The sequence below is a fragment of the Diabrotica undecimpunctata genome, chromosome 1 (genome assembly GCF_040954645.1).
Source record: "Diabrotica undecimpunctata isolate CICGRU chromosome 1, icDiaUnde3, whole genome shotgun sequence".
Lineage (NCBI taxonomy): Eukaryota > Metazoa > Arthropoda > Insecta > Coleoptera > Chrysomelidae > Diabrotica > Diabrotica undecimpunctata.
Window position 1 is genome coordinate 188,232,317 of NC_092803.1, and position 22,108 is coordinate 188,254,424.

The 22,108-nt window shown below is 32.9% G+C and overlaps 1 protein-coding gene across 4 annotated transcripts in view; it reads left to right on the forward strand.

The window, feature by feature from the left end:
* The first annotated feature begins 4,316 nt into the window (after positions 1-4,316).
* Positions 4,317-22,108, forward strand: part of LOC140432735 (death-associated inhibitor of apoptosis 1-like) — a 32,080-nt gene continuing 14,288 nt past the window's right edge. For 2 of the 4 annotated variants that reach the window (XM_072520814.1, XM_072520813.1), the window contains exon 1: positions 21,343-21,624. Coding sequence is in view for 1 of the 4 variants with exons in the window: in XM_072520813.1 (XP_072376914.1) it covers positions 21,590-21,624 (35 nt within the window). In the remaining 3 variants the exon portion in view is untranslated. Of the gene's footprint in view, positions 4,462-9,957; positions 10,118-21,342; positions 21,625-22,108 lie in introns of those variants that run through there. The other 2 variants (XM_072520817.1, XM_072520816.1) reach the window with 2 other exon arrangements.

The window sequence follows — 22,108 nt, forward strand, 5'->3', positions numbered from 1 at the left end:
TATTGCCTTTTAAGAGCAAGGATTCATATTAGAGAGACGAAAACTAGTAGAAACAGGCCACATAATTATTGTAATCAGATAGATCAAACTAAAATACGACAGAAGGGAGATGAGTAGAGAGAAGTCTAAAGAAAAGAATTTGTAGAACATTATCAACAAGAATACTCCGACATGAACACAATTAATAAAGAAATGCGACGAAAGCTCTTGAAAGCAGGACTGACTGTTGCAAAGAAAACGAAAAATAAAGAAGACAGAATAAGTGATGGAACAAAACGGTTGATGGAAAAGAGACGCCCATTTCTAAGCGAAAGAAAGTGAAACACCGATGGTTTCAAAGAATTGAATAAACAAATAAAGAAGGGAGTAAAGGAAGATTTAAGGATCTACAATAAAAACAAGGTAGAAAAAATAATAGAAAAGAACCGAGGTCTGAAATGTTTAAGATCAAACTTAGGAAAGCCTATAATAATCTCATTGAAGGATAAAGATGGAAAAAAATAAGAGAAAAAAAACGAAATTCTAAAAGTTACTCAAACATTTTACCGTGATTTATATGCTTCAAACAAGAACCCAGATAAAACTGCAAAGGAATATCTTAAGAGAAAGATAGCGAATGTCAACTCAGACTTCAAGACTTCTATGTCCCTAAACGAAGTCTTCGAAATAAAACAAACTATGGCACAACTAAAGAACAATAAGGCTCCGGGCCCAGATGGAATACTTGTATAAATGTTGAAGGAGGGGAGTGAAAGTATTCTTGAAGGATTGAAAAAATTTTTCAACGAATGTCTTCACAGAGGAGAAGTCCCATATGATTGTAATGACAGTTTGACAATACTTCTCTTCAAAAAAGGAGACAGGAGAGATCTGAAGAACTATAGGCCAATCTCCCTGCTGCCCCAAATGTACAAACTGTTTATGAGAGTAATAACTAACAGGTTAACGTCGAAGCTATCAACCGGTAGAGCAGGCAGGATTCCGAAAAGGTTACAGTGGAGCGGATCATCTTCTTACAGTCAGAACGCTAATAGAGAAAGCCAATGAATATCACTTGAACTTATACATTGGCTTCGTTGATTATGAAAAAGGCAATCAACTCCATAGAACTTTGGGCAATAGAGAGAGCTATGAACAACTGCAGGATCTTCTTCTTTAGATGCAAATCCACTAATGGATGTTAGCGATCACATTTTCCATTAATTCTCTATTTCTTGCAATATGTATCAGAGATTGTATGTCGTTAATCCCTGTCCATTGCCTTATGTTTCGGAGCCAGGACATTTTCTTGCGTCCCATTCCTCTCTTGCCTTCAATTTTACCCTCGATTATAAGTTGGAGGAACTGGTATTTTTCATTTCGCATGATGTGACCTAGATACGCCGTTTTCCTTTTCTTGATGGTTTCGAAAAGTTGGCGTTCTTGGTTTATTCTTTTAAGGACATCTATATTTGTGATTTTCGCTGTCCATGGTATTTTTAGGATACGGCGATAGAGCCATATTTCGAAAGCTTCTAATCTGTTTATATCCCTCGTTTTGAGTGTCCAGCCCTCTACGCCATATAGCAGCACTGACCACACGTAGCACTTAGTAAACCTTAGTCTCAGTTGAAGATCGAACTCTGAACAAGTCAGTACCTTCTTGAATTTTACGAAAGCTTGTCGAGCTTGCTCAATGCGACATTTTACTTCCCTGTCCGATGCCCAGTCTTCAAAAAGCCACGATCCCAGGTATTTAAATTTACTCACTCTTTCAATGGACTTAGTATTCAGTGTTATGGTGGAGTTTTCAAGTGCATCCAAGTTTCTGGAGATGATCATAAATTTGGTTTTTTTGGTATTAATCTCTAATCCCATTCGCTTACTGTATTCTCCGATTATAGTGACAAGTTGTTGAAGATCGACTATGTTGTCACAAATTAAGACATTATCATCAGCATATCGTATGTTGTTGATCAGTACTCCATTCACTTTGATTCCCATCTTTGCATCCTCCAGAGACTCTTGAAATATGGCTTCCGAATAAATGTTAAATAAAAGAGGGGAAAGCACACATCCCTGTCGAACGCCCCTTCTTATATGTATGGGTTTGGATATAGAATTGTCTATTTTTAACTGTGCCGTTTGATGCCAGTACAAGTTTTCAATGCATCTTATGTCTTTTTGGTCTATATCAACTTTCTTGAGGATCTGCATTAACTTGTGGTGTTGGACACGATCAAACGCTTTTTGGTAATCCAAAAAGCATAGGAATACATCCTTCTTCTGATCGTAACAATTTTGGACCAGCACCTGTGTTGCTACTATTGCTTCTCGTGTTCCTAAACCTTGCCTAAACCCGAACTGGGAGTCACTGATGTCCCAGTCACATTTTTTGTATAATCTTTGATGTAGTATTTTTAAGAATATCTTTAAAGTGTGACTCATCAGGCTAATGAGTCTGTGATCCTCACATCTTTTTGCATTGACTTTCTTGGGCAGGGGAATAAAGGTAGAGCGTAACCACTGTTGAGGATAGCAGCCGGTTTCATAAATTAAGTTAAATATTTTGTGTAGTGCTGAAATTCCCCTTTCATCCAGTAATTTGAGTGTTTCTGACGGGATTTCATCTGGTCCAGGTGCCTTATTGTTTTTTGAATTTAATATTGCCTTTTCTATCTCCTCTTTGGTGATTGAAGGGCCAGTCAGCTGGTCGTCTGTATAAACTTCACTCATGGGTCTTTCGTCATGGAAGAGCTCCTGGATATAATTTTCCCATATATCAATTTTCTCCTTTTCACCCAGCACTATCTGGTTATCCTGATTAACTATGGTAGTTGGTCTTCGTTTTCTGTATATTCCAGCAGTCTCCTTAAGCTTTTTATGTAAATTACGGTCGTCGTGCTGTCGTTGTAAATGTTCTAGATCGATACATTGTTGCTTAAGCCATTCATTTTTTGCTATTCTTATTTTTGCTTTTATTTGCCTGTTAATGTTTTCATACATATTGCTGCCATCTTGTTTATTCTTGTGTCTTCGTCGTTCTTCCATTAGTAATAGTATTTCGTCTGTCATCCATTTTTGCCTCTTGTTATTTCGTTTGTACCCTAAGTTGTTTTTCATGATGTCTGTTACAGCACTTGTAATCGTATTCCATGTTGGTGTTAGATCTTCGGCAATGTTTGTCGTCAATATTTGAATTTGTGCGTTTATTTCATTGCTTATTTCTGCTTGTATCATTGGGTCTTTCAGTTTGTCCAGTGCTATATGTTGTTGAGTTTCAGGCTTGTTCTTGCATGAAAGAGCGATCTTTATGAAGGCCACTAATAGTACGTGGTCAGAAGGGACATCTGCTCCAGGGTATGTGCAAGCTCTTTTGACAGTTGTGCTGAATCTACCGTTAATAAGAATGAAGTCTATTTGATTTCTTATTATGTTCTGAGCTCTATCGGCTGGAGATTTCCAAGTATAAAGGCGACGGGGGTGGAGTTGGAACCATGTGTTGGTAATTCTCATGTTTTCTTCTTGACAAAATTGTAGGATAGACTCCCGATACAGAATGCTCATACATAATATTCAGAAGAAAGCTACAATGAAAATACAAATAGATGCGAAAACCAAAGCTGTACCAATCAACAGAGGAGTTCGCCAGGGAGATGTTATCTCACCAAAGCTATTCACACTTGGACTAGAAGACGTGTTCAAAGACATTAACTAGGCAGATAAAGGAATAAGTGTTATTGGAAGAAAACTGAGTCATTTGAGATACGCTGATGACATTGTAATATTTGCTACAAGTTTCGAAGAACTACAGACCATGATGACGCAACTATTTTAAGCTTCGGAAAAAGTAGGTCTTAAGATGAACTTGGAAAAAACAAAAATAATGACAAATACACCGAACATTAGAGAAATAACGTTGAACGACATAAATTTAAAAACAGTAAGCGAATACGTCTACCTGGGACAGATAATGAAAGTTAAAAAAGAAAATCAAACTGCCGAAATTACCAGAAGAATAAGGTTAGCGTGGGCAGGATTTGGAAAACTGAGTTGAATCTTGAAAAATTCATAATTATAGAGAACATTTGTGTAAAAAGTATACGTACAAGAATATTTTCTAATTAAAATAACTAATTTTATGTGTTTTCCGCAACGATCTACAAAAAAAAAGGTATAAAGCGTTAGTACGTCGTCTGTATAAAATCAAGGAAAACTTATTTATATCTCAAAATAAAAATAATCATTCTCTGTCTGAACTCGGATAACTTACTCAGTAGACTTTGGTCCAAATATTGTCTGTGCATGTGCATTCGGTCATGTAGCGTTTGGATGGTTAGTGCAAGAAGTGCCGCAACTGTTTTCCAATTTATCTTTGCAACGGAAATATCTTTGTTTACTAATATTGTTAATAATAGTTAGTCGATAGGGAAGTGGTTTAAAAATAGGTGGGAGAGTCTGGTTTTTGTACGGTTTATTAATGTGAGTATTTACGTCTGGTTTTTAAATTAAAACAAAAACGCTTTATTTTGGCAAGTTTTTTTATAAATTGTATGTATACAAACTTTTTTATACGTAAAATTTCAGTTTTTCTTATGTAATTCTTATGTAACAATCTAGACAAGACAAAAAGCTCAGGTTCGTTCGGAAAAATATTCCCATGAGATTTTTTGCATACTTATTCACTTTCATGAGATACTCCAAAATAAGGTGCAAGAGGTTGCCCAGGCGAAAAGTTTTTAACATTTTTTTTTAAATTGTAACAATGAACTTTTTGGCTCATACAAATTTTTTTTGAATTTTTTGGGCCATGAACAAAATAAGTCTCTTGTAATTTTTTCTAAACTTGATCGTTTTTGAGTTATAAACAATTCAAAGCTGAAAAAAACGCAAAATTACCATTTTCAAGACTCAAAAAAACAACTAAAAAATATTATTTTTGAATTCACCTCCATTATAGACCTAAATTTAAATTTATACCTTGTTCTATCATTTCCCAATAAGTATTTTGGGCTTATTTCAAGAAACAAGATCTATGGCACAAATGTTTGTTGGTTTGAATTCTCATTGTAGTTCAGGAAATGAAGCTCGAAAAAAGTTAAAACCTCGCAATTTTTTCGTCCTGCATGGATTCAGTTGAAATTTTAACAGAAGGTAGGTGATAACCCAAGGATCAAAATCTATATCGAACCGAAGTGCGCTGAAGGGTTTTAGGGGTGAAAACTACCCCTAATTGTCAAAAATTATAAAATAACATATTAAACCTGAATATGGGTAAGATTTGGTTTGAATTAGTTAAATAATGATTATTTTATACTTTTGAATAGAGTTCCATCATATTTCAACCCTTAAAAAACAACCCTTGTTAGAGATTAATGTAAAAAAATTACTAATTCTAAAAAAATGATTTCGCCTTGGATCTGGATAAAAATTTGGATTTAAGCTCAACTCACCCTCTGCTTTATAGTTTATGTCATGCCGATGAACCCTGATTGTTCTTAGGGGTGAAAACTACCCCTAATTTTGAAAAATTGTAAAATAACATTACAAATCTTAAGATGAGTGAAATTTGGTTTGGATTAGTTAAATAGTGATTTTTTTATACTTTAAAATACAATTTCATAAATTTTCAACCCTTAAAAATCAATTGTTATGAGTGCTATAGGTGAAAACAATTTTTTGCCAAAATTTTGCAACTTTTCAACTTTTGAAAATCACCCTTTACAACATTACAGTTTTTATAAACTAATTTAATAGATATAAATTGAAAAAAGTATAATTAAATGCAAAAAAATTTATCAACATAAAAAGGCACCATATATTCTTATACATTTACATAAATAGTTGAAAATATTTACATTTATAGGTAAAACAATTATAATATAAAAAAAAATTAATTGGTTTTTTTAACGTATTTCCTTCATTTTTAACGATAGAGTGTTTCTTCAAAAACGATTTTGTAGAGGTTTTTAAGAGCTACAAGGATCTGTGAATTAAATCTTTTTGGAACCCTTGGAATAGTTGCAATGGACTATTGCATTTTTCACATTGGGTCCCGGTGAAGATAGCCTCAAATGAGTTTGACAGGATGAAATACTGGTGTTTGCCGGTGTTGCAGTGTTGAAATTTACATTAAAAATCTGCAAGCAAAAGCAATAATGTATTTAAAAATTAATACTTTAGAATTATCAAAAAAGGGAAAGTAAATAGTTTTAAAACAGTTTTTAAAAGTAAATAGTAAAATGTCAGTATAAATAATAAAGTTAAAAAGACATCTGTTGAAATCTGGCAACTGGTGGTTTGAGGGTTCTGACTCCATGGCCAAATCTATCCGCCAACCTATCAAAGGGCAATTGCCAAAGATTTTTTCTAATAATTAACTGCAATTAATATCAAAAGAAACAAATATTAATCTATTCGTGTTTTATATAAGTTATAAAATTGAAGAATACATAAAATAATATACTAAAAATGTACGTTTTAAAATCTTTCTCCCTTTGTATTTGAAGCATATAACATATACCTTTTAAGGAGACGGCAACACTACCCACGCAATATTTCGTTCTGTGAAACTTAATTGATAGCTCATTTGAGGCTATCTTCACTGGGACCAAAAGTGAAAAATGTCCATATATTTAATACATAATTATTTTTATTTTATACTTAAAGATATAAAAAGTTTCGCCTTCTTCGGTGCCATGTAAGTATTTTCGCTGTGTATTTTGGCGAGGCATCACGTAATGACTGGAGGCTGTTGACATGTGTTACAGAAGAAAGTTGACAATATTCTAGGTGTATCAGTATCAAAATGTGAAGTCATAAAAAGATTCGCAGAGAAATTTTAAATTGTTTCAAATGTAAAGAAGCGCTAAGTATAATGTTTAAGTGACATAATGAGAAATTAACTGCGCTAAGATTTACTGAGTGTTATGTTGAAAAAAAAAAGAAAGGCAGAACTATTCAGAGCAGACGAAGAATTTCCTCGTTCCATAACCTTGAAGAATAAGAAGAAATTGTTTTATTAGTTACCGTATTATTTACACATACTTATTAGATAATAAGAAATGAAGCACACCACTGCTTGATGACAGCCTCCGTTTTAAAAGTCTGATGAGATTTCGGAGGTTCTGTGAATTCATAAAATTTGTGAACAGTTGGATTAAATGCTTTATGACTCCTCATTCCAAAGTAGCCCACAATGTACTCCATTTAACATAGTTAAATGCTTTAATATATTCTACAAAGCACACGGAAACGTTAAATCCTATGAAATTTTCAAGGAATTTCATCAATAAACCGGCAATAATAGCAGTTGCTTCGTTTCAAACAAAAAGTGCCTCACTCTAATCTTCTAATTTTTTTTTGACTACTTTTTCCTTCTATATATCGTAAACATGCTAATAACTGGCAGACATTTAATGGTTTGAGTTTAACTGCTGAGTATTTTTAGTTTAAATTTCAGACTTCCTGCTTTACGTTCACTTACGTGCCATTTATAAGTTCCCACAGGTACGTGGAAAACAGTGGCGGCGGCAGAAATGGCATGGAGCCACAGGTAAAAGCATACTCACAGTAATTTTCATACTATTTCTTGTCGGTATACAATACAGAGAAGTTAGTATCAAAAAATTTATTTAAAAATTCCTTTATTAAAAGTATAATATTAAAAAACCCTATCGGGCTACATCACAGATCGTTTTCGGAATCATCAGTGCTATCTGGATGTACACGTTTTGAGCCACTAAATATATGGGTAAAAACCCTTTAAATGTTGTTAAATTAACTTTGAGTTACATTATTATAACTAAGATGTTTAAGTTACAACAGGAATAGATAACATGGCAACGTGAGACTCCACTGGAGGTTGCTAGTCCTGGGACGAAGCGTCTACGAGGACTTGCTGATAGCAATTTAACTCAATATTGATAGTTTGTGGAAGTTAGTAAGAGATAAATCAATCAAAACAGTAAATGCTTTTTAAATTGTTTCATCTCAATAAAGATTTGCCATCTGTCCTGTTTGGACAGTAATCAAATTTGATAATTCAAACAGAGAAATTAACATGAGCGAAGAATATCTACCAGTGCTGGTACCTTTCTTATTAAATTTAATTAAAATTAATATTTAAAAAAAAATCTTATATTCTAAACAATTTACTTATGAAATCTATCTGATAAGTCCAAGGGTGTGTGTCTCTTTCTTCTCACTTCTCTGCTGTTGTCCAGTAGGTTTACCGCACTAGAATTTGGGTGAATGTCTAACCGCTTTAAATGCCAATCACTACACTTTTTTATTTCTTCGCGCACAACACTTAGTGAGAGATCATGACGTATGACTTCATTTACCTAAGGACCTTCGATTGGGACCTCTGCAGGATTTCAATATTGGATTCGCTTGCACATTCCCACAGTTGAATGTCATAGGTCCAGATGGGTTTTAGAATGACTTTATACACTACTAATTTATTTTCTAGTGATAGTTCAGATCTTCTTCCAAGTAGCCAGTAAAGTTGTCTCAATTTGAATCCAAGTTGCTTTTGTTTATTGAAGATGTGGTTTCTACAAGTAAGTAGTCTATCAAAATAAATACTAAGGTATTTTGCACTATAGGTGGACATGTCAGAATTTAGTTGTAAATGTTTAAGTGGATTTGTAACTTTCTAGACACTTCGATCGAATTTGTGTGCGACGAAAAGATGACGATGCCATCAGCAAATGTTGCCAAGGAACACTGATCAGAAGTGGGTAGGTCGGTCGTGTATAATAGATATAAGAGTGGACCAAGACCTTGAGGTACGCCAGAGTTTATAGGTTTCTATGCTGTTACCAGCGTACCGTATTTTATCTGGAAATATCTGTCTGTTATGTAGGATTTGAATATCCTATAGTATTCAGATGGTAGTTGTTTAATTTTATACAGCAAGCCTGTATGACACACTTTATCAAAATCTTGTGTATGTCTAAGAAGAAGAAGACTGCAGAACAATAGCACTTTTCCTCCAAATCCTGGTTTATGATATTAAGAACTCTGTGCACTTGGTCAAATGCAGCGTGTTTTTGTCAAAAACCAAATTGGTAGTTAGGAACTAAGCACTTTTCTTCTAGGAAAGAACCAAATTTCTTTATTATTAGTTTCTCGAGAATTTTAGCAATATTTGGTAATAAACTAATGGGTCTATATGAAGTTACGGATTGTAAAGGTTTGCCTATTTTATGGATTAAAATAACTTGAGTCACTTTCCATTGTGAAGGAAAATATCCTAATCTTAATACCGCGTTGTAGATTTGTGTTAATAAGAAGATCGCATTTCCATTCCATTCGAAAATCGAAATGGTATTTTCGCTTTTTGCAAATCTTTTTAACCAGGCTTACCAATTTTGAATGATGATGATTTTGAGATTGAAAAGTGAATGCGATGGTAAGTCTGTCAGAATGCAAAGATGTACAATGTCATTTAGAATTTAGCAAAATGTACAATAAGTGAATTGTCTGCAGTTTGACCAACTTAGTAACATTTCCGTAATAACCCCTGTAGTCGCTTGTAAAAACTTACTACAAAGGGCGACAGCTAAGGCATCTAAATATACCTGTTGATTCGAGTATATTGTCTTTAATGATGTAAAATTAATTTCTGAGAAAAATCAGATAATTCTAATCGAACCAAAATTACCAGCGGTTATCAACGTTTCTTATCTATGGTATCTGTTTATTCTTAAAATATCTACACTCCGGGATTTTAGCTTTAGTCACTATTTGATGAAAAGAAACATCCTTAAGCCTCGGCGTCTCAGGAATTTCACGTTTTTTGGATATCATTGCCGACTTCTTTGAACAAGATTTGACTCGGACATGATTATACTAGTTTCATTTTCTGTGAAGAGGCATTCAAAATCTACTTGGTGTGATTAGAAGTATGCTTAACTTATCTAAATCTTGATCTCGATAGTAATATCTATATATTACTTCTAAGGCAACGAAATCTACATTTGAGTACCCAATTTGGGTTATTTAGGTTAGTGATTGATCTTTCTCTTTTCAATACTGAAACTGATGCAAAAATAAATTAAAAGTTAAATTGTGCGTGATATTAGTGCAATTTCTTTATCGGATTTATTCTTAACTTTATTATTAAAGTGAGGTAAGCAATATTCGTTAATATCGTATATTTTTTCATTTGTAGATACATTTTTACTTTCTTTATACTTTATACATTGACAAAAATGATTTACATAAACTTAACGCAAAAAAAATCCTGAAATCGATATTTGAGAAGATATTGGACAAAAAAAAATGAAAATAAAATTACGTTACTGAAAATTCTGGCGTGTTTCCAGTTCTTAACTCTTTTTAATTTTTTCCTGTTCCGCTACCTTTCTCGAATTTATTCTGTCCACCTTTCTCATGTCTCGTTTTTACTATTCTTTTTGTTCTATCTTCGGACTACTTCTTCATCTTCTACTTTGGAGAAGAAAATCAATTATATCATTCTCTGTACCCTTTCATAGATGATATTGTCTTCCCCATCTTTGGTTGATATATTTGGTTCTACAATTTTTTATTTAGATAAGCTCAGGATAAGCTATTTTTCTTATATGCTTTTCATGTATCATCTGTTACTTTCACAAATGTACCTTTTGAACGTTTTTAATTGTTTACCTTTTGAATTTTCGTATGTTTTATTTCTATTCTATTCTACAATTAACATATATTTCTACTCGATATCCTTTAGTTTTGGTAGCCAACTGCAATATACAGATTCTGATTCAAAATTAAAAGTTATTTGTAAATATAGTACTCATATGGAATTAAACCACAAGTGATTATTATAAAAATTACATTGTACATGCGGTTTTGACGTTTTGATTTCGACAAATCCCAGATATGCCAACATACCTGGAACGATGACGTCATGAAAAAAACAGGCAGTAGTCATCTTACGTAATGAAGAAAAATGTACAGTAGTTTTTGGGCAGTCGCCACATAAGTTTGCCCCAAAAACTTACATCGGTCAAACGGATAGAACTTTTAACAAACGGATGGCAGAACATAACAATACTTTCAATAATAGAACAACAGATTCTACTCACGCACTTCACCTTCTAGATCATAATCATTCTTTTAACAAGCAATTTCAAATTCTTCACATTTAAAATAAAGGCCTTAAGTTATCATTATTAGAATCTAATGAAATTAACAAATTAAAAAACACAGATATAATTCTGAATGACCAACTTGAGACAAACAGTTCTCCCCTACTAAACCTAGTTAGTTAAAGACTATAAAATATTGGACGCATACCAAAAACAGCTCACTTGAGAAAAGCACTCTGCCGAAACAGCTGTAGTGATGTCCAATCCATTACAAATATATGACTCTTTAAAGAGACGATGCAAGCAACTTTACTTAGTAACAGTGCAAGATACATAGTTCGTTAACAACTTGGCATGATTATTGCAATCAATTACAAACAAAAATCCTAATAAATGTTCCCTTAAAATTCAAGTTATTCACTGTATTTCCCTTTGCTGTAGTTTATTTATGTGCTTCTTCTTCTTGTGGTGCCCTATCCAATTAGTGGATGTTGGCGACAAGTCTGGCATAGGTCTTGTGTGGCTCTAAAGAGTGCATGGGCATCGAAGTTTGTCCAATTCCTTATGTTTTTAAGCCATGAGTATTTCTTTCTTCCGATGCCCCGTTTTCCTTCTATCTTCGATTCCATAATAAGCTTTAAGAACTGGTACCTGGAATTTTGAAATATATGACCCAGATAAGCAGTTTTTTTCTTTTTATTGTTGGCAGCAATTCTCGTTCTCTGCCCAATACTTCGACATTTGTTGTGTGGTCTGTCCAGTGAATTTTAAGTACTCTTCTAAATACCCTCATTTCAAAGGCCTCCAATTGGTTCTTCACATTGGCCTTTATGGTCCAGGTTTCTACATCATATAGCAGTATGGAGTAAATGTAACAAAGCGATATCGAAGCGTTAAGTTAAGGCTGCTGCTGCTTAGCAAGGTTCTCATATTAGTAAATGCTTTTCTGGCTTGCTCAATCTACGTATCTTTATGTCTGGATCTAGATCTTCAGTTATCCAACTACCGAGATATCTGAACTTGGGGACCTTTTGGATGTTCTTATTGTTACTCTTATATTTAATTGCATATTTCGTGTTCTGCTAACCACCATTACCTTTGTCTTGTCTATATTAATCTTCAAGCCCAGTCCTTCTGCTTCAGTGTTTATTCTATCTATTAGTTGTTGTAGCGCTTCTTGGCTATCAGCTATTATGACTGTGTCATCAGCATCGCGAAGATTACTGTTGATTCCGTTGATTTTGATTCTATCTTCAGTGTCACTTAAGGCTCCATCGAAAATCGTTTCAGAGTAAAGATTAAAAAGGAGGGGTGACAGAACACAACCCTGTCGTACACCTTTTTCGATTGAGAAATATGATGTAGATTCCAATCCTACTCCCACAGATGCCACTTGATTCATATAAAGGTTCTTTATGATTTTAAGGTCATTCTCATCTATCGAACGTTCCTGGAGAATGATTAACACAATCATATCAACCATGTGCTTCCCTTACTCATAATTATGTAAGTAACAAAGTTATTAAGAGAAAAATTAATACATTCCGCTATATATCTGTAGGTGAAACGACGTTCACAGGTGGTTGATAAGGAATCGTCAAAAGATATGGGGAGCCCCTCAAGGGTAAATCCAAACTAAGAAATATGATAAAAAACTGTCGGAGAATTTCATGAACCTCAATAAACGAGAGATCAAAACGGTCACCGAAATTGGTGAGTGGATATTGTCCGTTTAAGAAAACACATATGCAAAATAAGTAAGGTGAATGAACCATGGTACAGAAAATAACTCAGTCAACTGAGGATTGAACCAAAAGAGATCCTTAAACTACCAATGAGGAAACTGTTGGCCATCGTTGAGGCCACAGGACTTATTGGAGATTAATGGAGTTTGTTGAAAAAAAAAACAGGGTTTGGTACAAATGACCAAATGCCAGAGATTTAACTTGTCTCCCCTAAACTAAGAAGAAGAGAATCTGCTAGAAGAGAAGTTATATATTAAAAGGCACCCAATATTTGGTGCAAAATATATATATATATATATATATATATATATAATGGGCACAAAATGTGTGTAATATACACAGAAGATAATATTATTATCAACTGAAATTTAATTTAATAATTTTGTAAATATTTTTTGTTTGAATTTAAGTGAATTTTAAATTTAATCTTAGAACAAATAAATATTAACGAAAAATGTGATTTCATTGTTACTTTTCGAAGAAACAAACTTACGTGCTGGCTAGACAAGGTAGATTACTGACTGCTTTGTTAACGTTTAACTGTGTTATACATACACACACAAAAATTAGATAAAATCGTCAAATATTTAGATTATATTTTGGAACTAAAAGGTATAGTAGTTGTTTTGATTTTCAAGGAAATAAAATAAAAAGCTAGGATTGTCAAACAAATTAGGAAACATTTATAATGATCATCAGGTTTTAAAAAAAACAAGGAGGAAGAATTGGAACGATAGGACATGCAAATTTAATAATAGGGAAATTAACGGCACCGACAAATTCAAATATTTAGGATTCATACTCTCAAAAAATGGAACCACCGAGCAAGAGATACCCAGCAGATTAGCACAGACAAGAACATGCATTAAACAAATAAACGGGGTACTGTGGGATAGACAGATTACCAGAAATACAAAGAAGAGAATTTATAACACCTTGGTACGCAGTATAATGACCTATGGAGCAGAGAATTGGGTAATAAATAAATGAAACAGCTCCAAAATCACAGCAACTGAAATGGAGGTCATGAGAAGAAGCTGCAGAGTGACAAAAATGGATCGCATCAGAAATGAGGAGATAAAACGAAGAATGGCAGTAAGTAGAACAAGACATACTCAGCTATATCGAAGAAAAACGTTTAATTTGGTATGAACATGTGAGAAGAACAGATCATACAAGGTGGATAGCAAAGATTTCGGATTGGAGCCCAATAGGAAAGAGGAAAAGAGGTAGACCCCGAAGATCATGGAGGGATGAAGTGGACGAGGCCATGGAAAGACGAGACCTTAGAGATGGAGAATGGCAGAACAGAAAGGACTGGAGAAGTTGGCTGAAAGAAGGAAGGCGGCGACAGCTGTAAAAATCCTTATATAGATAGATAAATACAGATATTAATACAGTTAGTCCAACGTAATAAGGTCAAAATATATCCTGTTCGTGACACTAAAAAAAGCTAGGGTATTGAAAGGTTTTTTTGATGTATAATACTTATAAAAACATATTCTAACGATTTGTTGAAAATTTTTATTTATAAACAAATTAGTGTAATTTTTTGGCGTTTTTATTTTATCATCGAAAAACAAGTTTTTGAAGGTTTATTGGCATAACCAAGAACATGCAAAAAGCTTCATAATGACGATTTTCAAAATTTATATACGTATTTGTCGTTAAGATAAATGCAAAAAGGGGCAAATTTCAAAAAAATAAATAAATTTTTTTAAAACTTAAAAATTTTTTAAACTTCGAAATTTTCCTCAAAGTTGGGCCTTGTAATGTTTAATATGTAATAAAAGTTTAAAAACGTTTAAATTTTATTCTATTTGTTTATCTCAAAAAGTTGTTTTTTGCAAGAACATAAGTCAGAAAAAAATGCAGTTAGAACAATTTTTTGGTTTTAGAATGAAAGAGTGAGTCTTCTTCTTTAAAAATAGTAAAAAAATGAAAGATACAAATATTTATTATCGAAAAATAATTTTACAAAAATATGCTAATTTCTTACTTATAAACAAATAGAATAACTTTTTTTGCTATTATTCATAAAATAATTATGTTTACGTATTCAGAAAGCATATATTTCTTCACCATTATATAAAAAAAAATTGACCTAGGTCAATTAAGGCCAAAGTTAGCCAAATTTTTTGATAATATCACAGCTTATTTGTTTATAACAATTAAGGGATGAAATTTCCGCCATTTTAATTGTGAATTATTATAGTTCATGTAAAAAATATGGTTCTATTTGAGCTTTAGAAGAGTCGTCGGTAAAGCTTTAAAAATTAAGTATAGCTGACATTTTTAATGAAGTACAAAAGTTGAAGAAAATTGAATTTCAAAGTTCAAAATCGGTACACCTATAAAACTGTATTTTATCGACTTCCAACAGAGCAATTTTCTTCATTATTTTATTAAACCGATCTAACTTGAATAGAGACGTCTACAAAACGTATTAACAAATCTCAAATATGCTTTAGTTTTTTTTTATAGATAAATAAATTTATTTATACTCCAGTCGTCACAGACGAAAATGGCACTCTAAAAATCATACAAACAAGCTGAACTTTACAAAAAAAATGCAAAAAAGTTTACTACTCCTACCCCCTGAATTTCTCCTAAAACCACTCCTCCTCGTAAGGGGTAAAACGGAAACAATTGGTAGAAAACAATATTTCAATTAAAAAATGTATCTGAGATCATTTTAAACAAAAATTTTTATGAGCACTTTTGCTGTAAAATGAACCGTTCTCTCATAAACAACGCTTGAATCGACAGGCGATTTTGAAGGTTATCTATGCACGCGAAATCAATTTTAAATAAAATTTATATCAACTCGTCTGTAAAAATTCGATATCTTTTGATCAGAGCGTCCTATCGATAAAAATCAAAAAGCGTTTTAAAGATGGGAAGTGCAGCTTTGATATTCAATTTTTGCATTCTCGCAAAATATAGCTTGCTCTTATGGCTTTTAGAAGTTCAGTTGCGTCTTCGTCTTTGTCGACTTGAAGATAAATTTATTTATTTATAACAAAATTAAAGCACCTTTGGGATTTGGTACTGCGTTTATTAGGAGTTTCTGCTCGTGTTCCAACGGATTAATAAGAGAATGAAGAAAATTGCTCTATTGGGAACATTTTTGGAAAATATTTTGCTGAAAATTTTGCTCTTTTTTGTAATTATTTAAACAACCAATAGGTACCTTATATAAATTTTTGCAAATCGTCATTTTGAAGCTTTTTGTATGCTCTAAAAAACGGTTACCCCAATAAACCTTTAAAGTCTTGTGTTTTTTAATGATAAAATTTAAACGCCAAAATGTACGTGTTTCCACATTCATTTGTTATGGGAAAATGGTTCAAATATGTTTGTACAAGTATTATACATTAAAAAAACGTCGGCGACATGGAACAGACTGGAGTCAAATATGTACAGGAAATATAACTGAACTAAATGAAGATTGAAAATGAAAAATAAAGGTTAAAGGGGGTATTTAGTTAATTGAAGATTTGAATGAATAGTAGAGCGCCAACTATTTTTAAAATAAAAATAGTAAATTGATAAAGTTAATAGATGAATAAAATCAAAAGAAATAGAAAGAAAATAATTATTTAAAGAAAAATAACAAACATGTGATCAAATTGGAATTTAGATATAGATAAAAGTTTTCTGGTCCATAATGCAATACGTTAAATTTTTTTATAGTAAAGAACACCTTAAATATTTTATCAATGTTTTCTGATCAATTATCGTTCATAAACCTACAGTACTGTGCGAATTAATGGAACCATAGGCTGTTTTAATGAAAAAACAGTTTATTTAGAAAAAAAATTATATTTTGACAAAACTATAAAGGTAAACATCAATTGTCTAGCTTTGCAAATGGTCCATAAATTTTCAATGGGGTTGAGGTCTGGTGAATTACTGGGCCAATCTAAAACATTAATCTTCTTATTTAAAAAAAATCCATCATTTGCTTTTACTTGTGACAAGGAGCAGAGTCCAGTTGAAGAATTGCTCCTCCTTGGGGTTGACAATTTTGGAGTTCTGTATATATAAACGCTGTTCCAACGTGGATTTGTATTTTTGGCTGTTCATCATGCCTTCGATTGGTATCAAATATTCAACCACCATGTATGAAAAACATCCCCAAAACATTTTTTGACTGAATGTTTTACGGTTTGATCAATATGAGATGGTGTAAGGTTTTCATTGTCAGAATTCCTGACAAATTTCGACCGCTGTTCCTGAAATATAAAGTGAGTCTCATCTGTAAATAGGACTTTTCTCCAGTCTTCTACAGTCCAATTAGGGTTTTTTGGTACACAATAGCCTTTGTTTCTTCATTCGTTCAGTTAGAAGCAGTTTTTTCTGTGGACGCATTGCCCTTCTACCATTCTTTTCCGATTAATTGAGTCATGAATCACTACACATGATGTTGCCAGATCTTGTTTGAGCTTTTGGAATGTTTTCTTGGGTCCGATTTGCTCTTTCGGGATAAAAATCTGTCATCTGCTGGTGTAGTTTTTCTCTTTCTTCCACATGTTCCTAACCTTTTCACATTCATTGATCCCGTTTCTCGTTTACAAAAAAGTTTTAAATCTTGCTTACTACCCTCCGAATCACTCCACATGTTCTTCCGATTTCTCTTAGTGTCATAGAAGTGTGTTCACTTAACATGATAATCTTTTCACCCTTCCTGAAACACCCTAAAATAAAAGACAGAGAAAAGTAAGGTTATGTTTTCAATGCTTGGTCAGTTGTAAATGTGTGGACAGTGTTGCCAACTGTGAATATTGAAAAAGTCACAATGATTCCATTAATTCGCACAATACTGTAGAATGAAAACCAGAAGTGAGCAAAACGAGTATCAAATCTAGGAATAAAAATTTACAAGATTTATGGAAACTGAAAGTTTTACTTCTTTAGCATATAAACGGATTGCTTCCCAATAAAGATCGTGTTGCCTTGTGCTGTGCTCTATCTAGTAAAGCTATTCCAAATCAATATTGCAGTTTTTATTAAATACAATATTCGAATGAATATTGATCATTCTGAATAAAATTTTGCTAGGGGTAAAATTTTGTTTTTTAAATAAAATATTATTTTGAACTGTTTTATAATTAGTTAATGTTCATTTTGTAATAAATAAATAGTAGATATTCTTTTAATGTTTACTATTTTTAGTTTGTATGATGTACAGATGGTTCGTAAAAAAATGATAGGACTCTAAAGGTCGATTCAAACACATCAGTCCCGTCACAGTTCCGGCGCCGAACCGGTCCCGTCTGGTCACAGAACTATTCGTTCGTCTATTCGCACACACCCGAAATGCATCAGTCTTCGGCGACGAATTTGTTGAAAAGACGGAAAGTTTCTCGGATGAAGAATTAGCAATAATTGCTATATGTTTGGACGAGGAAGAAGAAGAATGGAAAAAAAAGGATACCGAAGGAGAATACGTGACACTGTATAAAGAACTGCTTCATGATGATGTAAAATTTCATCAATATTTTAGGATATCAAAAAATTGCTTTCCTGCCAAATATTATTTTTTAAATTAATGTCCATGTATTTTGCATGCGACAAATCATATAAAACATTATATTTTCTCAAACATTCTATTAACTGTTCGTCAAAAATTTTATTTTGTTTACTTGTACCGCCCGTCATGTTCCTGGCAAAACCAAAAAATTGGTCGCTGAGATTATAAAATCGTCCGGGCGATAGACGTGTCGAAACCTGACTGCTGGGAAACTGTTCGTCAACTGATGAGTGTGAATGCCGGCGGCATATTTCTATTAAAGAATATTTTGTATGACGGATTGTTCGGTTCGGCGCCGGGACTGTGACGAGACGTGACTGATGTGTTTGAATTGACCTTTAGTAAGATTTGATCATTTGGAGCAGTGTATTTGATTGGTCTGACATTATATTATATTTATTATGATAGACAAATAATAAAATAAACAAACAAACAACAAACAATTGATTAGATATGTTAATTCATAAATTTTAATAATTAATAAGGTCTAAATTTTGATATTATTTTGAATTCCTGCCTTTTATGAGTATATAAATGATAATTTTTACATAAAATGAGGTTGTTATTATTTTTAATATTATTAAGGAATAAAACAAACGATTTAACTCAACAATATATTAAAGCAAGAATTGTAACCAAATTAAAAGATAACTGGGCTCTAAGAAACTATCGAAAGAAAGCGAGGGTCTGGAAGACCAAAACTATAATAAATTTAGATATGTAAAAATAAAATTATTACTTTGTAGTATATATCTCCATCAGCATTGATAACAGCTTGTAGTTTTCGGTAAATCTGCGCAGTATCGCACCTAGAATTTTCCTCTGGGGGAGGGGTTTGGTTACCGAAAAATTTTTTTATGATGTACTAAATATTTTAAGTACTCCATTTTGAGTACTTAAAATTTGTGAGTAACAGTGTCGGAATAGCTCTGGGGGGGGGGGGGGGTTAACCGCCAAACCCCCCCCCCCCTGTGTGCGCCACTGCATCTGCGTGAAGGGAACTATGAAATTGTCTTCTTCAGAGAGCTCTTCCCGAACCTGTTGTATACCGTGCCACAGCTCTTCAGCATTTTGTGGTATAAAATTACGCCGATACAACCCTTTTATAATATCTCCCTACACATTCTTGATTGGGTTTAAATCTGGACTGTAGCTGTTCCATGGTAAGGTTTCGATGTTATTAGTCTGGAGCCACTGGCTTATTATGTGTACAGGATAATATTATCTTGTTGGAGGATAAAATTATCTAGAATATTCAGATAAGCCTGCCCAACAAACCTGCCATCAATACGCCATACCATTCCCATTCGTCTAGATGAAATCCGTCCCCATACATTGGCGCTAAAATGATCATCTCTATATCTATCAACATTTAGAGGATTAAATCTATTATTATGTGGTCTATACACTCCAATTTTGCCCTTTTTAGAAAATTGAGAAATTTTTTCATCTGTAAATATTCTTCTTCTTGCAGTACCGTCTCCTATCGGAGGTTGGCTACCATCACAGCAATCTTTACTTTGTTGGCTGAAGCTCTGAACAACTGTATTGAACTGCCCCCATACCACTCCCTTAAATTTCACAAACAGGAAATCCTCCTACGTCCCACATTTCTCTTTCCCGAGATGTTTCCTTGGATTATGAGTCTAAGCAGAGAGTACTTTTCTCCTCTCATTATGTGTCCCAGATATTCCAGTTTTTTCCTGTAAATTCGATATAAAAGCGATACTTTAATTTTGCGCCAAGTTGTTGTCTTTCTTCCCGGAAACTGTGACATAATTCTTGTAGTTTTCGCATCTTCAAAAGGATTCTCTTCTAATTTCTCTAAAAGCGTATGATCTTCATGAGCGGTAGATATTTTTGGTCTTCCAGAACCTTGCTTTCTTTATTCTTTCGAGAGTTTCTTGTTCTTTTCATTTTTTATTCCAACCATCTTCTAATCTCGTTACAATTCTTGCTTTTAGTTCTTTGCTAGCATGTGGAATCGTTTTTTGAGGTGGAACAGAATAAGTTATCTGGCAAATTTTAAGATTTGGTAGTGACAGTGACAGTATGTAAATAATAAGTATTTATCCTTCAAACTACACTGCTAAATTTTCCACAAAATACGCTTTAAGAGTCGTATCAGTTTTTTTAGGTACCAGCTGTACATACTTACGACACTTGTTTAATAAAAAAATAACTCTTTAAATAGAATTGTAACATTATAAAAGTCCCATATTTATTAATTTTCTTCAAATAATTATTTTATTCCAATTTCTTTTTATTTATTGTTAATTTTCAGTTTTGTTATACTATTTTTGTAAGCACATAATCAAATAAATATGTTGAAATATACCATTTACAATGATCTTCGCCTACAATTCATGAAAAACTTGTTACTTTAATTCGACTAAAATCAGAACCGACAGAATCAGTAATTTTAAGAATAAGGTGCATGACAGTTAGTGAAAAGCAGAGGAAAAGTTATAAAATCTAGTTAAAAAAAAAACTACAAAATATACCTATATAAAACCGGACGAAATAAAATTTGGTGGAATTTTTTTTAAATCATCCTGTAAGCAAAGGAAGGTACAATATATTTCATATCAGGTGTCGTTATATTATTGTATAATAATCAGAAACAGGAAGAATTGTTTCCATATATGTATTTTGTAATTTTTTACACATTTGGAAGTTAGATTTTGCAAAAAGATAAAAAATAAAAAAAGAAATCTGTCAACCAACAAATATGTAGAAAAGGGCTGTTTCCAATTAAAATCTGTTAAAAAAGAAATGTGGGGGTCGATTTATAGCTTTCCGACCAATCGTATACAACACTTCCACCTTCAACGACACCTTCAGAGTAACAAAAATATGAATGATTGCTTGCCGGCCAATGCAAGGCGTAGGATTATGTAAATATTTGAAAAATGAATAGATGTGCATGAAATTCGTCTATGCATCGTCGCATTAAAGCTCTGCAGCGCACTATATTTCGCTAGATCTCCCCCAACGGCCGATATTTTCAAGCCCACAGTGCACTCGCATTCAGTGTAAGTTCATTCGTTTTCAGTCGTACTTGTGTGTGAACGTTATTTCCACTGCATTCGGTCGGCATAGTTTTGTTTCTCACGGTACTCTATCGAGGGAAAATACATCGTGTGAACCGAAAACTGTTTGGCAGGAAGTGGCCTATTAACGAAACAGAACTGTTTCTGTGTGAAAATTTCGGAAATTTTTTTAAACTGGAAGAATTCATGACACATTTTGTAAAATGGTTGTGGACAAAATTGTAAGTTTGTTTTGAATATTCAACTTACTTGAAATTGTAGAAAAATATTTTGTTTTTTATGGGATTAACTACCAAACTTGTTTGTATACAGATTTGTTTTTACTAACTATTGTAAAAAGTTCAGTCTAAAGTTCTATAATAGTTTAGAGGCATTGGTAACACAAAATAAAAGTTTATTAGACCATAAAAGTCACCCCACTCTCTTAATTTTTGCACTGAGTATCTTTTGATTTCTTTATATTTGTTTTTATAATTGTATTCACTTTTTTCATTACTGAAATGTTCGCGTGTTGTTTGTATCCTTAGTTCGTTTTGCAATAATAAATATGTGCCATCTAAATATTTTTGCCTTTGCCTAGATTATTTTTATAAATGTATTATACAGTCATCTGAATATAATAGATAATTTATTTATTTTATTTTTGATCTTACTCAATTTGTAATCATATCCAAGCCCAGGATAAAAGTGCTATATTTGATTGAA